At 51.6% G+C, this 14,820-nt stretch overlaps 2 protein-coding genes across 4 annotated transcripts in view; both read right to left on the bottom strand.

Annotated features, from left to right (window-relative positions):
* Positions 1–3,009: 3,009 nt before the first annotated feature.
* LOC310747003 (retinal guanylyl cyclase 1-like) overlaps positions 3,010–14,820 on the bottom strand; it is a 67,846-nt gene continuing 56,035 nt past the window's right edge. For all 3 annotated transcript variants that reach the window (XR_014540827.1, XM_083581296.1, XM_083581295.1), the window contains exons 3-4: positions 5,207–5,333; positions 3,010–3,819 (exon numbers count right to left, since the gene is read on the bottom strand). Coding sequence is in view for 2 of the 3 variants with exons in the window: in XM_083581296.1 (XP_083437422.1) it covers positions 5,249–5,333 (85 nt within the window). In the remaining variant the exon portion in view is untranslated. The remainder of the gene's footprint in view (positions 3,820–5,206; positions 5,334–14,820) is intronic.
* Positions 5,469–14,820, bottom strand: part of LOC310748495 (retinal guanylyl cyclase 1-like) — a gene marked incomplete at its 3' end in the record, with an annotated part of 20,942 nt that continues 11,590 nt past the window's right edge. Inside the window, exon 4 of the mRNA XM_083584326.1 lies at positions 5,469–5,540. Within this exon, the coding sequence (XP_083440452.1) occupies positions 5,469–5,540 (72 nt within the window). The remainder of the gene's footprint in view (positions 5,541–14,820) is intronic.

Here is a 14,820-nt window from a genome sequence, read left to right as displayed (position 1 = left end):
GGAGGGAGAATTGGAGGGTCCTTGCAGTCGGAAGATGCCCCTCCCTTGCCCCAGGTACCTTGAGCTCTGTCTTGCCTCGGAGGTCCAGCTTGTAGCCCTCCTTGAGGTCATGTAGGATCTGAACAGTGCGGATGTTGACGTGGATTCGATAAGCTGTGGAGACAACAGGTGGGGGGGTGAGATGTGGATGCCTCTGGGAGACATAACAGCATAAGAAGGGTCTTCTGGATCAGGCCCATCTCCTCCAGCATCCTGTTCTCACAGTGGCCAACCAGATGCCCGTGGGAAATCCACAAGCAGGATTTGAGCACATGAGTCCTGCTCTCTCCTGTGGCTTCCAGCAACTGGTTTCCAGAAGCATTGCTGCCTCCATAGCCCTCGCCTCCTCCATGAATTTGTCTATCCCACTTTTAAAGTCATCTGTGTTGGTGGCCATCACTGCCACCTGTGGGAGCAAGTTCCATGGTTTAACTTCACGCTGTGTGGAGGAGGACTCTCTTTTATCCATCCTGAATCTTCCAACACTTCATTGGCTATCCATGAGTTCTATTGTTATGAGAAAGGGAGAACCCCCCTCCCCCGACCAATGGCTGGGATTCCAAAATGTGCGAAAGGTTCCAGGTTTAATCCTCAGCATCTCCATGTGAGGCTGAGAAAGGCGCCGGCCTGAATCCCTGGAGAGCCATTAATGCCACCATGGATCGAAGCTTCATACACAGCAGAGGCCCTGCCACTGAGCTATGGCCCTTCCTCAAATTTCCATTTGTTCCCTAATCTATCGCCATAAAGTTTGATGGCTTTTTTTATTATTGCCTTTTATTCCTATGTTTGTTGGAAGCCACCCGGAGTGGCTGGGACAACCCAGTCAGATGGGAAGGGTGTAAGAAATATAATATTATTATTAGGTAAAGGTAAAGGGACCCCTGACCATTAGGTCCAGTCGTGGCCGACTCTGGGGTTGCAATGCTCATCTTGCTGTACTGGCCGAGGGAGCCGGCGTACAGCTTCCGGGTCAGGTGGCCAGCATGACTAAGCCGCTTCTGGCGAACCAGAGCAGCGCACGGAAACGCCGTTTACCTTCCCACCGGAGCGGTACCTATTTGTCTACTTGCACTTTGACATGCTTTCGAACTGCTAGGTTGGCAGGAGCAGGAACTGAGGAATCCCGTGGCGGGGATTCAAACCGCTGACCTTCTGATCAGCAAGTTCTAGGCTCTGTGGTTTAACCCACAGAGCCACCCGCGTCCCTACAATATTATTATTAGTGGCATCCAAATTGGGCAGACTCCATCCCCAGCAGAAACCCCTCCCCCTGCAGCCCCCCAATCTGGGCCATGGGCTACTCACGCAGTCCTGTGGACTCCATCCGTGAGGCAGTGTTGACTGTGTCTCCGAAAAGACAGTACCGTGGCATCGTCAGCCCCACCACACCAGCCACGCAAGGCCCTGCCGTGGGAAACAGATCAGCCTTGAGCTCAGAGGTTTCTTCAACCTTAATGGCTCTCCCCATCACCTCTCCCCTCCTGCCCAGTTGAGCTCTCTTCAGAAGAGCCAAGTAAGAGTGGATAGGGCCACGAAGTACAGGTGGGCCCCTGTGGCTGGAGGCCATTGCAGCAGCCCTGCCTTCGTGACAGCCTACCTGAGTGCAGGCCGATGCGGATCCGTACTGGCACGTCTGGCATGTGACGCATCTTGAAGGTGCCGACAGCGCTGAGGATATCCAGCGACATGTTGGCGATCTCACCTGCGTGCCGGTTGCCGTTGCGCTTGGGCAGCCCGGAAGCAACCATGTAGGCGTCGCCAATGGTCTCCACCTGTTGGGAGAAGCCAGGTGGAGATGGAGCCCGTTCTCAAGGGAAGAGGCCATGAATTGCCTTCCCACACTGGGTTCCAGCTCAGAGGCCGCAGCAGAACCCAGAGCTCCACCGCGCTGCTGGAGGCAGCAGCTTCAGAAGTAGTCTGGGCTCTTTTAAGAGGAGAGGCTCCACCCACCTAGCTGCCCAGAGGAAGTTGCAGTCCTAGTTAAGGCTCAGTCGGGATTCCCTGGAATGAATGTCCACAAGCCTGCCTTGTCTGACAGCCAGCATGTGTGTGTCACATGGAGCTCTCCAGGGTGCTAACCACCTTGCTTCTTAGCCTTTAAGGATGTTGGCCTCTGTTTTATCAGACCTGCATCTATCATCTGAGTTGACTGACCTTTGCTTGACCTGACTTCACCTCCTGGATCCTAAATTTTTACTAGCAATATGTGACTTGTTTATCCCTGGACATATCTATATCTAGCACATTCTCCACTCAGGCTAAGATCCTGTCCCATGCCCAGGACAGGAGCCTAGTAGGGGTTGAGTCCATGAGGAAAGAGGCTCCCCCAGTTGCCAGAGGGCCAGGGAGACCTAGGAAATGGACCCTGAAGAACACCCCCCTCCTGATTATCACTAGGAAGCCGTTCAGGAGGCCTAGAATCATCCTCCCCTCCAACTAACTCAAGGCCAGGCCACTTCCCAGCCAATATGAGTTTCGCTTGGCAACACTAAGCACCCGTGTCGTCCTATCTTCTTTTCCTTCACATCCCTTGGATCCTCCAAGCCCCACCCTTTCTCTGCCTCCTGCCCACAGTGAAGATGGCTGACAGAGCCAACAGGTCTGTAATGGAACCACTAAGATTGTAACTAATGCCTTATCTTGGTGGGGAGGGGTGTTGTGTATTGAAGTTCTCACCCTGGCCACCAGGAGTATCGTGTACAGTGGTACCCCGGGATGCAAACGGGATCTGTTCTGGAGCCCCGTTCACATCCCGAAGCGAATGTAACAAGCGACGGCGCATCTGCGCACGCGCGGGTTGCGTTTTGCCGCTTCCGTGCATGCGCTTGACGTCATTTTGAGCCTCTGCGCATGCGCGAGCGACAAAACCCGGAAGTACCTGAAGCGTATGTAACCTGAGGTACCACTGTGCATAAATCCAGCACTAGAGAAAAGAAGCAAAGTGGATGCAGAACAACACCGGGTTAGCTATATGAGCTGAATTCCCAAAGGATGGTTCGCTTGCTTAAACATGGGGCCATGATGAATCTCCAGGCACATCCTGTCTGATAAGGCTCCTCAACCTCCTCCCTCCCAGTTTAATCTCCACATGGAACCTGCCCCTGTTCTCCGAAAAGAGAAGGGGCAGTGAATCTAGGCTGCGCCAAGGCCACTCTGCTACCTGCTGGGTCACTGCCGCATCTACAGACACAAGTCCTTAAGGTGGGGCAGGAAGAAAGCCTGCTCCCTCTAGCCCCAAACATGGCTCCATTTAACCAGATCACCAGGACTGTCCTCTATGGAATCATTCTGCATTGGCCACAAGAAACCATGACAGAGTCCCGTCCCCCGTCCCCCCTGTCGACCCTAATCCACTCCGAAGAAAGCCGCTCCAAAAACAGGCCTCCCTCCACATCCATCCTTCCATTATAGTCTGTGGCAACGGAGACGAGAGAGAAGAATCCACAGCCGTTCTCGGATTTGGTCGGAAGTCCTGCCGCACGCTGGCCACTTTTCGTTTTCCTTTTTGGTTGGAGAGTGAATCCTAGGTTGGCCAAAAGTCCGTTGTGCACCAGATCCAGCAAGAGTGGCAGAGGAAGAGAGAAGAGTGAAGAAAGGGTGAGTCCAAGATGGCCGCGGGCGAAGGAGGCTGCGAGTCCCTCGAGCACCAACTGCGGATTCATCCCCCTTCCAAAGGTCGCTCCTGACTACCTGCCTCGCAGGCTGCGTGAAAGGCCTCATCAGAGTTGGTTAGAAAGCGGCGGCAGGTGCAGGCCACAGTCTCTGTTGCTGTTTGAGCTGCATAAACAGGAGAAACAAAGTTAGCTAAGACCACAGAAGCATAGAGGAGCATCTAGTCTAATCCCTTGCGGTGCAGGAATATGTAGCTGTCCCTTACGGGGATCGAACCCACAACCTGGGCATTGTCAGCAACACACTCTAACCAACCAAGCTACCGTATTTTTCGCTCTATAAGATGCATTTTTCCCTCCTAAAAAGTAAGGGGAAATGTGTGTGCATCTTATGGAGCGAATGCAGGCTGCGCAGCTATCCCAGAAGCCAGAACAGCAAGAGGGATCGCTGCTTTCACTGCACAGCGATCCCTCTTGCTGTTCTGACTTCGCTTTGCTGGAGAGGCGCTGCGTAGAGAGGGAGAGAATTTTTTTTTCTTGTTCTCCTCTAAAACTAGGTGCGTCTTATGGTCGGGTGTGTCTTATAGAGCGAAAAATATGGTATCCAGTTGATCGAAAGTGTGAAATGCCCCGGAGCAATCCACTCCACTATGGGGTGCTCTAGGCCATATCTCTATGGCCAGAGAGAGAAATAAGCAGGCTGTAGGAAGTCCTACGTTACACTATCCTGTGCTGCAGCATATGGAATCACAGGATCATAGGACTGCGATCCCAGGGCCATCTAGCCCAAGGCCGAGCAATGCAGGAATCACAGCTAAAGAATCCCTGACAGAAGGCTGTCCAACCTCTGTTTAAAAACCTCCAACGAAAGTCAGCCCACCACCTTCCGGGCATTAGAAGGGAAGAGAGAAGACACAAGAATCCGAGACCATATAACACCGGTCTTGAAAGACCTACACTGGCTCCCAGTACGTTTCTGAGCACAATTCAAAGTGTTGGTGCTGACCTTGAAAGCCCTAAACGGCCTCAAAGGCCCAGTATGCCTGAATACCCCCATTGTTCTGCCCAGACACTGAGGTCCAGCGCCGAGGGCCTTCTGGCTGCGAGAAGCCAAGTTACAGGGAACCAGGCAGAGGGCCTTCTCGGTGGTGGCACCCACCCTGTGGCACGCCCTCCCACCAGATGTCAAAGAGAACAACAACTAGCAAACTTTTAGAAGACATCTGAAGGCAGCCCTGTTTAGGGAAGCTTTTAATGTTTAATAGGTTCTTGTATTTTAGTGTTCTGTTGGAAGCCACCCAGAGTGGCTGGGGAAACCCAGCCAGATGGGCGGGGTATAAATAATAAATTATTATTATTATTATTATTATTATTATTATTATTATTATTATTATTATTATTATCCTTTCTCCACACCCCTGAAGTAACAGGAGGAGTCAGGGAACATCACATTTTGCAAGGATGGGAGAGGAGCTCCAAGTCTCTTGGAGGCAGAGGCTGGGCATGCAAGTCCAAGGGCACACGCTTCACTCCCCCTTCTGTCGCAGCCTCACCTCCATCACAAGTGGGCTCATGTTAACATGGCTGCTCTCTGGCTACGCATTCCCTCCGCGTGCTTTCTCTAGCTTCTTCCTTCGGTCTTCTGGGATCTCGTGCATGCTTATCCCGTGGTTGCTGGCCCTGGAAGCAGAGAGGAGAAACAGGGGGTTCGTGTGGAGAAGGGGGCCGTGTCCCCCAAGAGCCCAGAGCCCACCCTATTCTGTCCCAAAGCCGGATGTTCTGTTCCTTGTCCTCTGAACTCACCCTGGCTGTAGGTCAGGGGGGGGGGATAGGTTTGTTGAAGCCCGCGCGGCCTGTGAGCCAAAATGTCTCTTCAGTGTCTTTTCCCTGCGGAGAAAAAGAAAGAGGCTGATGCGGGTGCGAGGACATGTTTCCAGTGAAGCACCAAGAGCAGCAGCCCCCCCAAAAATCCTTGCAACAGGTGACACCAGAAGCACTTTGCCAACTTCACCGACACAGCAGTTCCCAAGGCAGGTGCTACCTCCCCTTGGGCGAGGGGGCAGTGGGATTACCTGGGGGGGGGCTAAGAGGCAAGGGGGCAGCAGTGGGCTAAGAACTTACTTCTAAACCACCTCTTAATGGTTCATGCCCAGGTGAGGGAATAACACCTTAAAGAGAAATGCAGCCAAGAGAGATGGACAAGCTTAGCGGCCCAGTTTATTAAGAGATAAGCGGCAGCATCTCCAAACCAGGAGTTCAGAGGACCACCAGTCAGGAGAACTGTGTCCGAGGCACATTTTAACACAGCTTGCATAGGGTTTTCAGAAACATACTGGTTTTAGCTCATATAATCATACGTGAAAGGTCAGGGAGCTAAAGCTGTCTTGCTTCTCTTCGTTATCCTCTTTCGCCCATTACCTTGGCTGCCCCGGTCTCTCGATGCCTTAGACCGTTCATTTCACACACTTACTGTCTGTCTTCTTGATAAACAGACATTCAAAAAGTCCTTAACATACCTTCCCCCCTGGGATAACTGAAGGCAAGAACAGCCTATCACATAAACATTCTGTTGCTACACTATGCAAGCAGCACTCAGATATACAGGGTGGGTCAGGGCTGAGAAGTCCAGATAGCACAAAAGTCATTAGAGCATTGATACACAGGTTCCATTACAGAGGGTAAATGCAGGGGTTACAAAAGCACATACATTTTATTCAGTGCTAAATTCTATAAATTCTATTAAGTGCTAGATGGGCTAACTAATTTCATAAAACAGAGGAGGCACTGCAGGTGTAAAGGACTATCATCTTGAAAAGCTGGTTGTCACTGGAACAAGTTAATCCATTTTGCCAAATTAAATACACTACTTAGTTGTAAATCAATTTTGAATAAATGTGCAATCAGTGGTTACAGTTTTGAATTCCATTGTGTTCTTATCTTCCTTAGTGGGTCGTGCAAACTGCTATTCTGGTCTCGGATCTGAGACCAGGGAGAAGAATCGGTAGAAGAAGGTTGGAAGAAGTTTAAAGACTACCTACAGAAACATTGCAAAATTAAGGAATGTTAGAAGGATGCTGGAATGAAGTTATGTGGTTTTAGCAGTAATGTTATAAAGGAGTATGTAAATATGGTTGTTAACAGGTGAGAATGTAAAGTCACAACATATTAAGATAAATGATTAAGATAAAAACAAAGATGGAAAGGATTTGCTGAATTAACTAATTGAACTAGAATACAAAAAAGGGAGGTGTGAGGAAGTCAAGGAAACAAGTAAATGAAAGATAAGTTATGGAAAAATTGATTTGTTTTTAATTTTTAATTTTTCAGTTTTTTGTAATTTTTTGTTTTTGTATTTTCTTTCTTATGTTTGTAATTTCTTGAAATGTTAATAAATATTATTATAAAAAAAGCAAACTGGTATTCTGAACAATGCTTTTTACAGGGTAGGGTAGGCGGCACTGGGGATGGGTTTATGCAACGGGGTGGGGGAGGCAGTGGCCCCAAACAGCTTGGGAACTGCTGATCTAGCAGTTCCAAAGCACACACAGGTGTGCTGCCCACACTGGGGCAGTTTGGGTGTGCTGCCTGTGGGATGTAAACACAGGAGCAGTCAATGACAACATTCCTAGAGTGCAACTGGACTTCTCTGCGACCCATCCCCTCTGCAGGGAGGTGGGACCAATTCGGATGGTCCGCCCCCGCCACTTAATGGATCCAAATGGTTTCCAGAGAGTGGTAGGGGATGCTTTATCCCATGTTGATGGCCTTTCAGCTGATTCCCTGGTGGCCCGCTGGAATGTGGAGTTAACCAGGGCTATTGACTGTTTGGCTCCTGTCAGGGAACTGTCATCGGAAGAACAGGTGGTGGAGGGGCTCCCAGAGGTTGAGAGAGACTTATCAGCGGAGGAGGGAACCAGCAGGGGACGAGAAAGAGCTCCAAGGGAAAGCGAGTCAGAAGAATGGCTCAGAGACAATTCCAGCGAGAACAGCGAGGAGGTTTCAGGACCTCCTATAGGGACACCCACTCCTCGCCGGAAATTGTTACGTAGAGAGTCCAGAAGACGTGTTTCCGTTAAGGAGCTGTTATGCTGGAAGAAATTCCGTAAACGCCCACTGTCGGATTCTGCCAGCGACTGACGGAGCCATGCTTATGGCGCTCCGTTACAGACAGTGGTTTGTGGACTTAGCCAAACACTGAGGGACTAGGAACTTTACGCACAAGCAGCTCAACATCCCATCACAGCAATCCGACAGTCCCTGAAAGCAGCTTGTGCAGAGAAGGCATCATGAGCAACCCAGCCGGAACCGGAGATGCAGGAGGAGCTGGAGCCGGTCCAAGCCTGGAAGAAAGGTACCGGGTGTTGGAGGTCCAGCTAGCGCTGCAAACGGTGAGGCTCGATGAGAGGAGGGCTCAGGATGCAGAAAAGGCAAAGGCCCCCCCACAAGCAAGAAAGATGCCAGGATTGGTGCAGAAGTTTGGGGGGGATCCCAGGAACTATCAAGCCTTTAGGACAGAGATGCAGTATGCCCTTAATCTGCAGTTTGATGACTTTCCCGACGAGGAATCGCGAGTGGCGTTTGTGGTTAGCCATCTCGAAGGGGGGGCGAGAGACTGGGTTAGACCCCTGATGGCAGGGCATAATGAAGTCTTGAAAGACGCACGGAAGTTTTTTCGCGCCATGGACCTGATGTTTTCCAGCGACATTGAACAGGGAGTGGTGCGCAGACAGTTGATGGCTTGTAAACAGGGGAGCCGATCTGTCCGTGAGTACTGGACTGAGTTTACTATGTTGATACACAAATTGGGGTGGGATCTGTCAGCAGAACCCATTCAAATGCTTTTCGAAGAGGGACTTTCTTCGGCTGTGAAAGACGAACTTTCCCGGGCGCCCAGGGCAGAGTCTATGGACCAGCTGACCAAATCTCGCTGACCATTGGAGCACGCCAGGAGGCTAGAGCCTTGGAGAAGCGGGAAGGGAAAGGGGAGCGTTGGAGGGATTTCCGCATTCCAGAGATTCCGGAGCCAACTTTCCCGCCCGCAGAGCCGATGGAAGTTGGAACAGCGCGCGCGCGGGCAGTTTCAAATCCCAGTGAAGGGCGGAAGAAGGAGGGGAAGAGCCCCAAGTAATGTTATCTCTGCCAGCAGCCAGGTCATTTTGCCAGAGTCTGTCCACAAAGAAAGGAATGGCAAGGGATGGCAGGAGCTGTTGGGGGAAAGGAGGAGGAAGGGCAGGACCAAGTAAAAGCCAACGCCTGACTGCCTCCATCAGGGCACAGCAGTCAGGCCAAGGAGCAGTAAAAGTGCCCACGCCGGAACCTCCGAGACCAGCCCTAGTGATAGAGGTGTTGCTAGAGCTGCCAAATGGACATCCCTTAAAGATAAGGGCGCTATTGGACTCAGGCAGCTCCTGTAATTTTATGAGTAAGGAGTTTGCAGCTGAACACCAGATACAGACCATCCCTTTAAGTAACCCCTTGCAGGTAACCACGATCGATGGGAGAGAGCTGTTGGGAGGAGAAGTCAGCTTACAGACCGTCCCAATGGTAATGAGGGTAGCCAGGCACACCGAAAGAATAGCGTTCAATGTGGCCACCTTGGGAGGGGCTCCCATTATTTTGGGGATGAGCTGGCTAGCGTTGCATGATCCGCTAGTGGGTTGGCATCAGAGAGTGGTCTCCTTTGGGTCAGCGCATTGCCTAGAACATTGCAAAGAGGGCAAGGCTCCAGAAGGGGCAAGGGCCTTTCTAGCAGGAACAGAAGTAACGGACAAAAGAAAGGTGCCCAAACAATACGCTGACCTGAGCAATGTCTTCAGCGAAAGGGAAGCAGACAAACTACCACCGCATAGACCCTTTGACTGCCAGATCAATCTAGTCCCTGGAGCCCAGCTCCCTGTGGGCAAGCTGTATGCCATGTCAGACAGGGAAATGCAGGAGTTGAGGGAGTTTATTGACAAAAACCTGAAGAGAGGTTTCATCAGAGAGTCCAGAGCGGTGGGGGGCAGCCCAGTGTTTTTTGTGGACAAAAAAAACACGGATAAACCGAGATTGGTCGTGGACTACCGGGCCCTAAATGCCGTGTCGGAACCAGTGGCTTTCCCTATGCCCAGAATTGATGACATTTTGACCAGGGTGAGGAAGGGAAAGATTTTTACTAAACTGGACCTGAGGGGAGCATACAACCTGATACGGATAAGGAAGGGGGATGAATGGAAGACAACGATGTTCACCCCTCTAGGGGCTTTCGAATATCGCGTTATGCCCTTTGGATTACAAGCAGGCTCAGCATGTTTTCAATCGTTCATGAACCACGTCCTGGGACCTCTGCTCTACAAGAATTGTGTGGCGTTCCTAGATGACGTGTTAGTATATTCAGAGAATGAGGAGCAGCATGTAAAGGACGTCAGGGAAGTGTTGAGCCAACTGCAAGCTAACCAGCTGTGGGTGAAATTGGAGAAGTGTCAGTTTCACACCAAGGAGGTGGAATTCCTGGGGTACCGCTTGTCAGACAAGGGATTAGCCATGGATCCAGGCAAGGTCCAGGCGGTACTGGAATGGAAGACACCGAGAACGAAAAAAGATGTGCAAAGATTCTTAGGGTTTGGGAACTTTTATCGGAAGTTCATCAAGAACTTTGCCCATTTAACGGCTCCCATCACGGACTGTCTCAGCAGCAAGAAGAAATTTGTTTGGACGGCAGAAGCGGAGCAAGCATTCGAAGAATTGAAAAAGGCCTTCGCTTCGGAAAAGCAGCTCCTGCACGTGGATTTACAAAAACCCATGAGAGTGGAAACGGACGCATCAGACCGGGCGGTGGGGGCGGTGCTTCTTCAGCCGGGGAAGGATAAGTCGGAGTGGAGACCGTGTGCCTTCTTCTCGCGGAAGTTAAACAAATCCGAGAAGAACTACACGGTATATGACCGAGAACTACTCGCCATTCACGAAGCGTTCCGGAAATGGAGACACTTACTAATTGGTGCACAACACAAGGTGCAAGTATGCACGGACCACAAGAATTTAGAGTACTGGAGAACGGCACGAGTGCTCAACCAACGGCAAGTGAGATGGGCACAGGAGTTCTCCAAATTTTATTTTGAAATTTGCTATGTGCCAGGCCCAGAAAACGTCAGGGCGGACGCTCTCTCACGCAAACCAGAGTATTTGGAGGGGGAGGGAGCACCCGAAGAGAGACATATCATACCAGAGGACCACTGGGTGTGTGGGGCGGCGTTGGTGGGGCAAAGGGAACTGGTAGAGGAGACGCAGAATGATGAATACGCCCAGAATAAGCTCCAAGGTCTAAGGAGGGAGGGAGAAAACTCCGGAGGTTTTGAAGAAAGAAACGGGGCTTTGTATTACAAAGGGGCACTATATATACCCGAAGGGGAATTGAGAGGGAGAGTACTCAAACAGATGCACGACAGCCCTACCGCAGGGCATTTTGGGCAACACAAAACCATGTGGTTGGTTACCAGGGAATTTTGGTGGCCCAGGGTGAGGGAAGATGTAAGGGAGTATGTAAGAGGGTGTGACCAATGCCAGCGAGCCAAGGGAGAAAGGCGGGCGCCGGCGGGGTTGTTAGAACCGTTGCCCACACCAGAGAGGCCATGGGAGGCGGTATCGATAGATTTTATGACTGATCTGCCGAAATCCAAGGGGAAAACCGCCATACTGGTAGTAGCAGACCTGTTAACTAAGATGGGCCACTTTGTAGCTTGCTCACATGCAGTCACGGCGGAAGAGACAGCTAAATTGTTTGTAGAACATATTTTTAGACTGCATGGCGCCCCCTTGAGGGTGGTCTCAGACCGGGGCAAACAATTCACGTCCAGGTTCTGGAGGAAGCTCATGAGCTTACTGCACGTGGAGGTCAATTTTTCGACTGCCCGGCACCCAGAAACCAACGGGCAGGCGGAAAGAGCAAACGGTATCCTCCAACAATACCTGAGGTGTTATGTCAATGACAGACAGAACGATTGGGTGGAAAAGTTGGCGCTGGCGGAATTTGCCTACAATAATGCGGAGAATGTGTCCACCGGGATGAGCCCCTTTTTGGCTAATTATGGGTGCCACCCCAGGGCATTTCCAGGGGGAGGAGGGGAGAGATGGAGCGTCCCAGCCGCAGAACTGTTTGTAGAAGAAATGGAAGCGATCCATCGTCAACTCCAACTCAACTTAGAAAGGGCCAAAGAACAATATAAGAAGCAGGCAGACAAGGACAGAAGGGAAGGTGAAACTATAAGGGTGGGGGATCAGGTGTGGCTGTCCACCCAAGGACTGCCGTTCAAGGGGGGTTGCAAGAAATTGAGACCCAAAAGATTGGGACCATTTGAGGTCATTCAACAGGTTAACCCAGTAGCTTTCAGACTCCGGTTACCGAACCACATGACACTGCACCCAGTATTCCACAGGTAATTACTGTCACCGTATAGGGGGGGGGAAAGAAGGGGTTTCCCCACAGGGACCAGTCTTAGAAGAGAGGGAAAGCAGCAACCATGTGGCGGAAATCCTCGACTCCAGGTGGAAGGGTAATCAGGTGGAGTATTTGGTAGCGTGGGAAGGGGAACCGGAGTCAGAAAACACCTGGGTGACGGCAGAGGAAGTCAATGACAAGGTCGTGATCGAAGCGTTCCATCAAAGGTTCCCCAGGAAACCTCAGTCAGTAGCGAGGTTCCGGAGGAAGTACTTTGGCACCACCGAAGAGGAGGAGGAATTTGAAGGATTCACGGGGTCAGAGTGGGAAGAAGGAATAGATTCCGAGGAGGATGAGTACTTAGAAACCCGAAACAGCAACTGGTGGAGGAAAATGTTCGAGACTTCGGAAGATGAGGGAAGTTCTTTCAGGGGTTTTGCTCCCTCGCCTCCAGCAGAGGAAGGGAGGGGAGGGGGTGGAGGGGGCCCTGGGGGGGAGGTGGATGTCAGGGAACTGTCATCGGAAGAACAGGTGGTGGAGGGGCTCCCAGAGGTTGAGAGAGACTTATCAGCGGAGGAGGGAACCAGCAGGGGGCGAGAAAGAGCTCCAAGGGAAAGCGAGTCAGAAGAATGGCTCAGAGACAATTCCAGCGAGAACAGCGAGGAGGTTTCAGGACCTCCTATAGGGACACCCACTCCTCGCCGGAAATTGTCACGTAGAGAGTCCAGAAGACGTGTTTCCATTAAGGAGCTGTTATGCTGGAAGAAATTCCGTAAACGCCCACTGTCGGATTCTGCCAGCGACTGACGGAGCCATGCTTATGGCGCTCCATTACAGACAGTGGTTTGTGGACTTAGCCAAACACTGAGGGACTAGGAACTTTACGCACAAGCAGTTCAACATCCCATCACAGCTCCGAAGCGCCCTCTCCGATTGCATGGAGCCCGGACAGCCCCGTGGTTTTCCACAGATCTGAGGGCAATGAAACAATGAAACAATCGTTGAGACGGCTAGAGCGCCGGTGGCGGATAACTCATTCCGAATCTGACCGGACACAGGTTAGAGCTCAACGTCGAGCCTACCAAGTGGCGATAGCGACGGCGAAGAAGAATTTCTTCACCGCCTCTATTGCATCTGCAGAAAACAGCAGCAGGAGACTTTTTCAGGTGGTTCACAATTTAGTGGAACAACCTGCAACATCGGGGCCCGGTACGGGCCACATGTTCTCCTGCAATGATTTTGCAAAGTTTTTTGCAGATAAAATCGCTCAGATTCGGGAAGAAGTAGACTCCACCGTGGGAGCAGGGCCGGGGCGGGAGAGTGCTAGAGTTCTGTCTAGTCAAGTTGAGTGGGATCAATTCCAATCTGTTACCTCCGAGGATGTGGACAGGCTGCTTGGACAAGTGAAACCAACCACCTGTCTCCTGGATCCTTGCCCATCCTGGCTTATAAAAGCTAGCCGGGAAGGACTGGGCGATGGGCTTCGTGGGGTGGTGAATGCTTCCCTCCGTGAGGGAGCCTTCCCAGACCCGCTGAAAGAGGCGGTTATTAAACCGCTTCTTAAAAAACCATCTTTAGATGCGGCCACGATGGCCAACTATCGCCCAGTCTCAAATCTTCCATTCTTGGGCAAGGTGATTGAGCGAGCGGTTGCCGAACAACTCCAGGCACGCCTGGAAGAAGCGGAACATTTGGATCCCTTCCAGTCGGGATTCAGGCCTCATCATGGGACTGAAACTGCCTTGGCCGCACTGGTTGATGATCTCCGGCGGGCTAGGGACAAAGGTGAGAGCTGTTTCCTAGTTCTGCTGGATCTCTCAGCGGCGTTTGATACCATCGACCATAACATCCTTCTGGACCGTCTTGAGGGGCTGGGAGCTGGAGGCACTGTCATACAGTGGTTCCGCTCCTTCCTCCTGGGCCGTGTTCAGAAAGTGGTGGTGGGGGATGAGTGTTCAGACCCCTGGGCTCTCACTTGTGGGGTGCCTCAGGGTTCTGTCCTCTCCCCCATGCTTTTCAACATTTACATGCAGCCGCTGGGAGAGATCATAAGGAGGTTTGGGCTGGGTGTTCATCAGTATGCGGATGATACCCAGCTCTACCTCTCTTTTAAATCAGAACCAGTGAGGGCGGTGAAGGTCCTGTGTGAGTGTCTGGAGGCGGTTGGAGGATGGATGGCGGCTAACAGATTAAGGTTGAATCCTGACAAGACAGAAGTACTGTTTTTGGGGGACAGGAGGCGGGCAGGTGTGGAGGATTCCCTGGTCCTGAATGGGGTAACTGTGCCCCTGAAGGACCAGGTGCGCAGCCTGGGAGTCATTTTGGACTCACAGCTGTCCATGGAGGCACAGGTCAAATCTGTGTCCAGGGCAGCTGTTTACCAGCTCCATCTGGTACGTAGGCTGAGACCCTATCTGCCTGCGGACTGTCTCGCCAGAGTGGTGCATGCTCTGGTTATCTCCCGCTTGGACTACTGCAATGCGCTCTACGTGGGGCTACCTTTGAAGGTGACTCGGAAACTACAACTAATCCAGAATGCAGCAGCTAGACTGGTGACTGGGGGCGGCCGCCGAGACCATATAACACCGGTCTTGAAAGACCTACATTGGCTCCCAGTACGTTTCCGAGCACAATTCAAAGTGTTGGTGCTGACCTTTAAAGCCCTAAACGGCCTCGGTCCAGTATACCTGAAGAAGCGTCTCCACCCCCATCATTCTGCCCGGACGCTGAGGTCCAGCGCCGAGGGCCTTCTGG

Source organism: Podarcis filfolensis (genome assembly GCF_964270895.1).
Source record: "Podarcis filfolensis genome assembly, chromosome: 13".
NCBI classification, from domain to species: domain Eukaryota; kingdom Metazoa; phylum Chordata; class Lepidosauria; order Squamata; family Lacertidae; genus Podarcis; species Podarcis filfolensis.
Note: the sequence above shows the minus strand (reverse complement) of the source record. Positions and strands in the feature narration are given on the sequence as shown.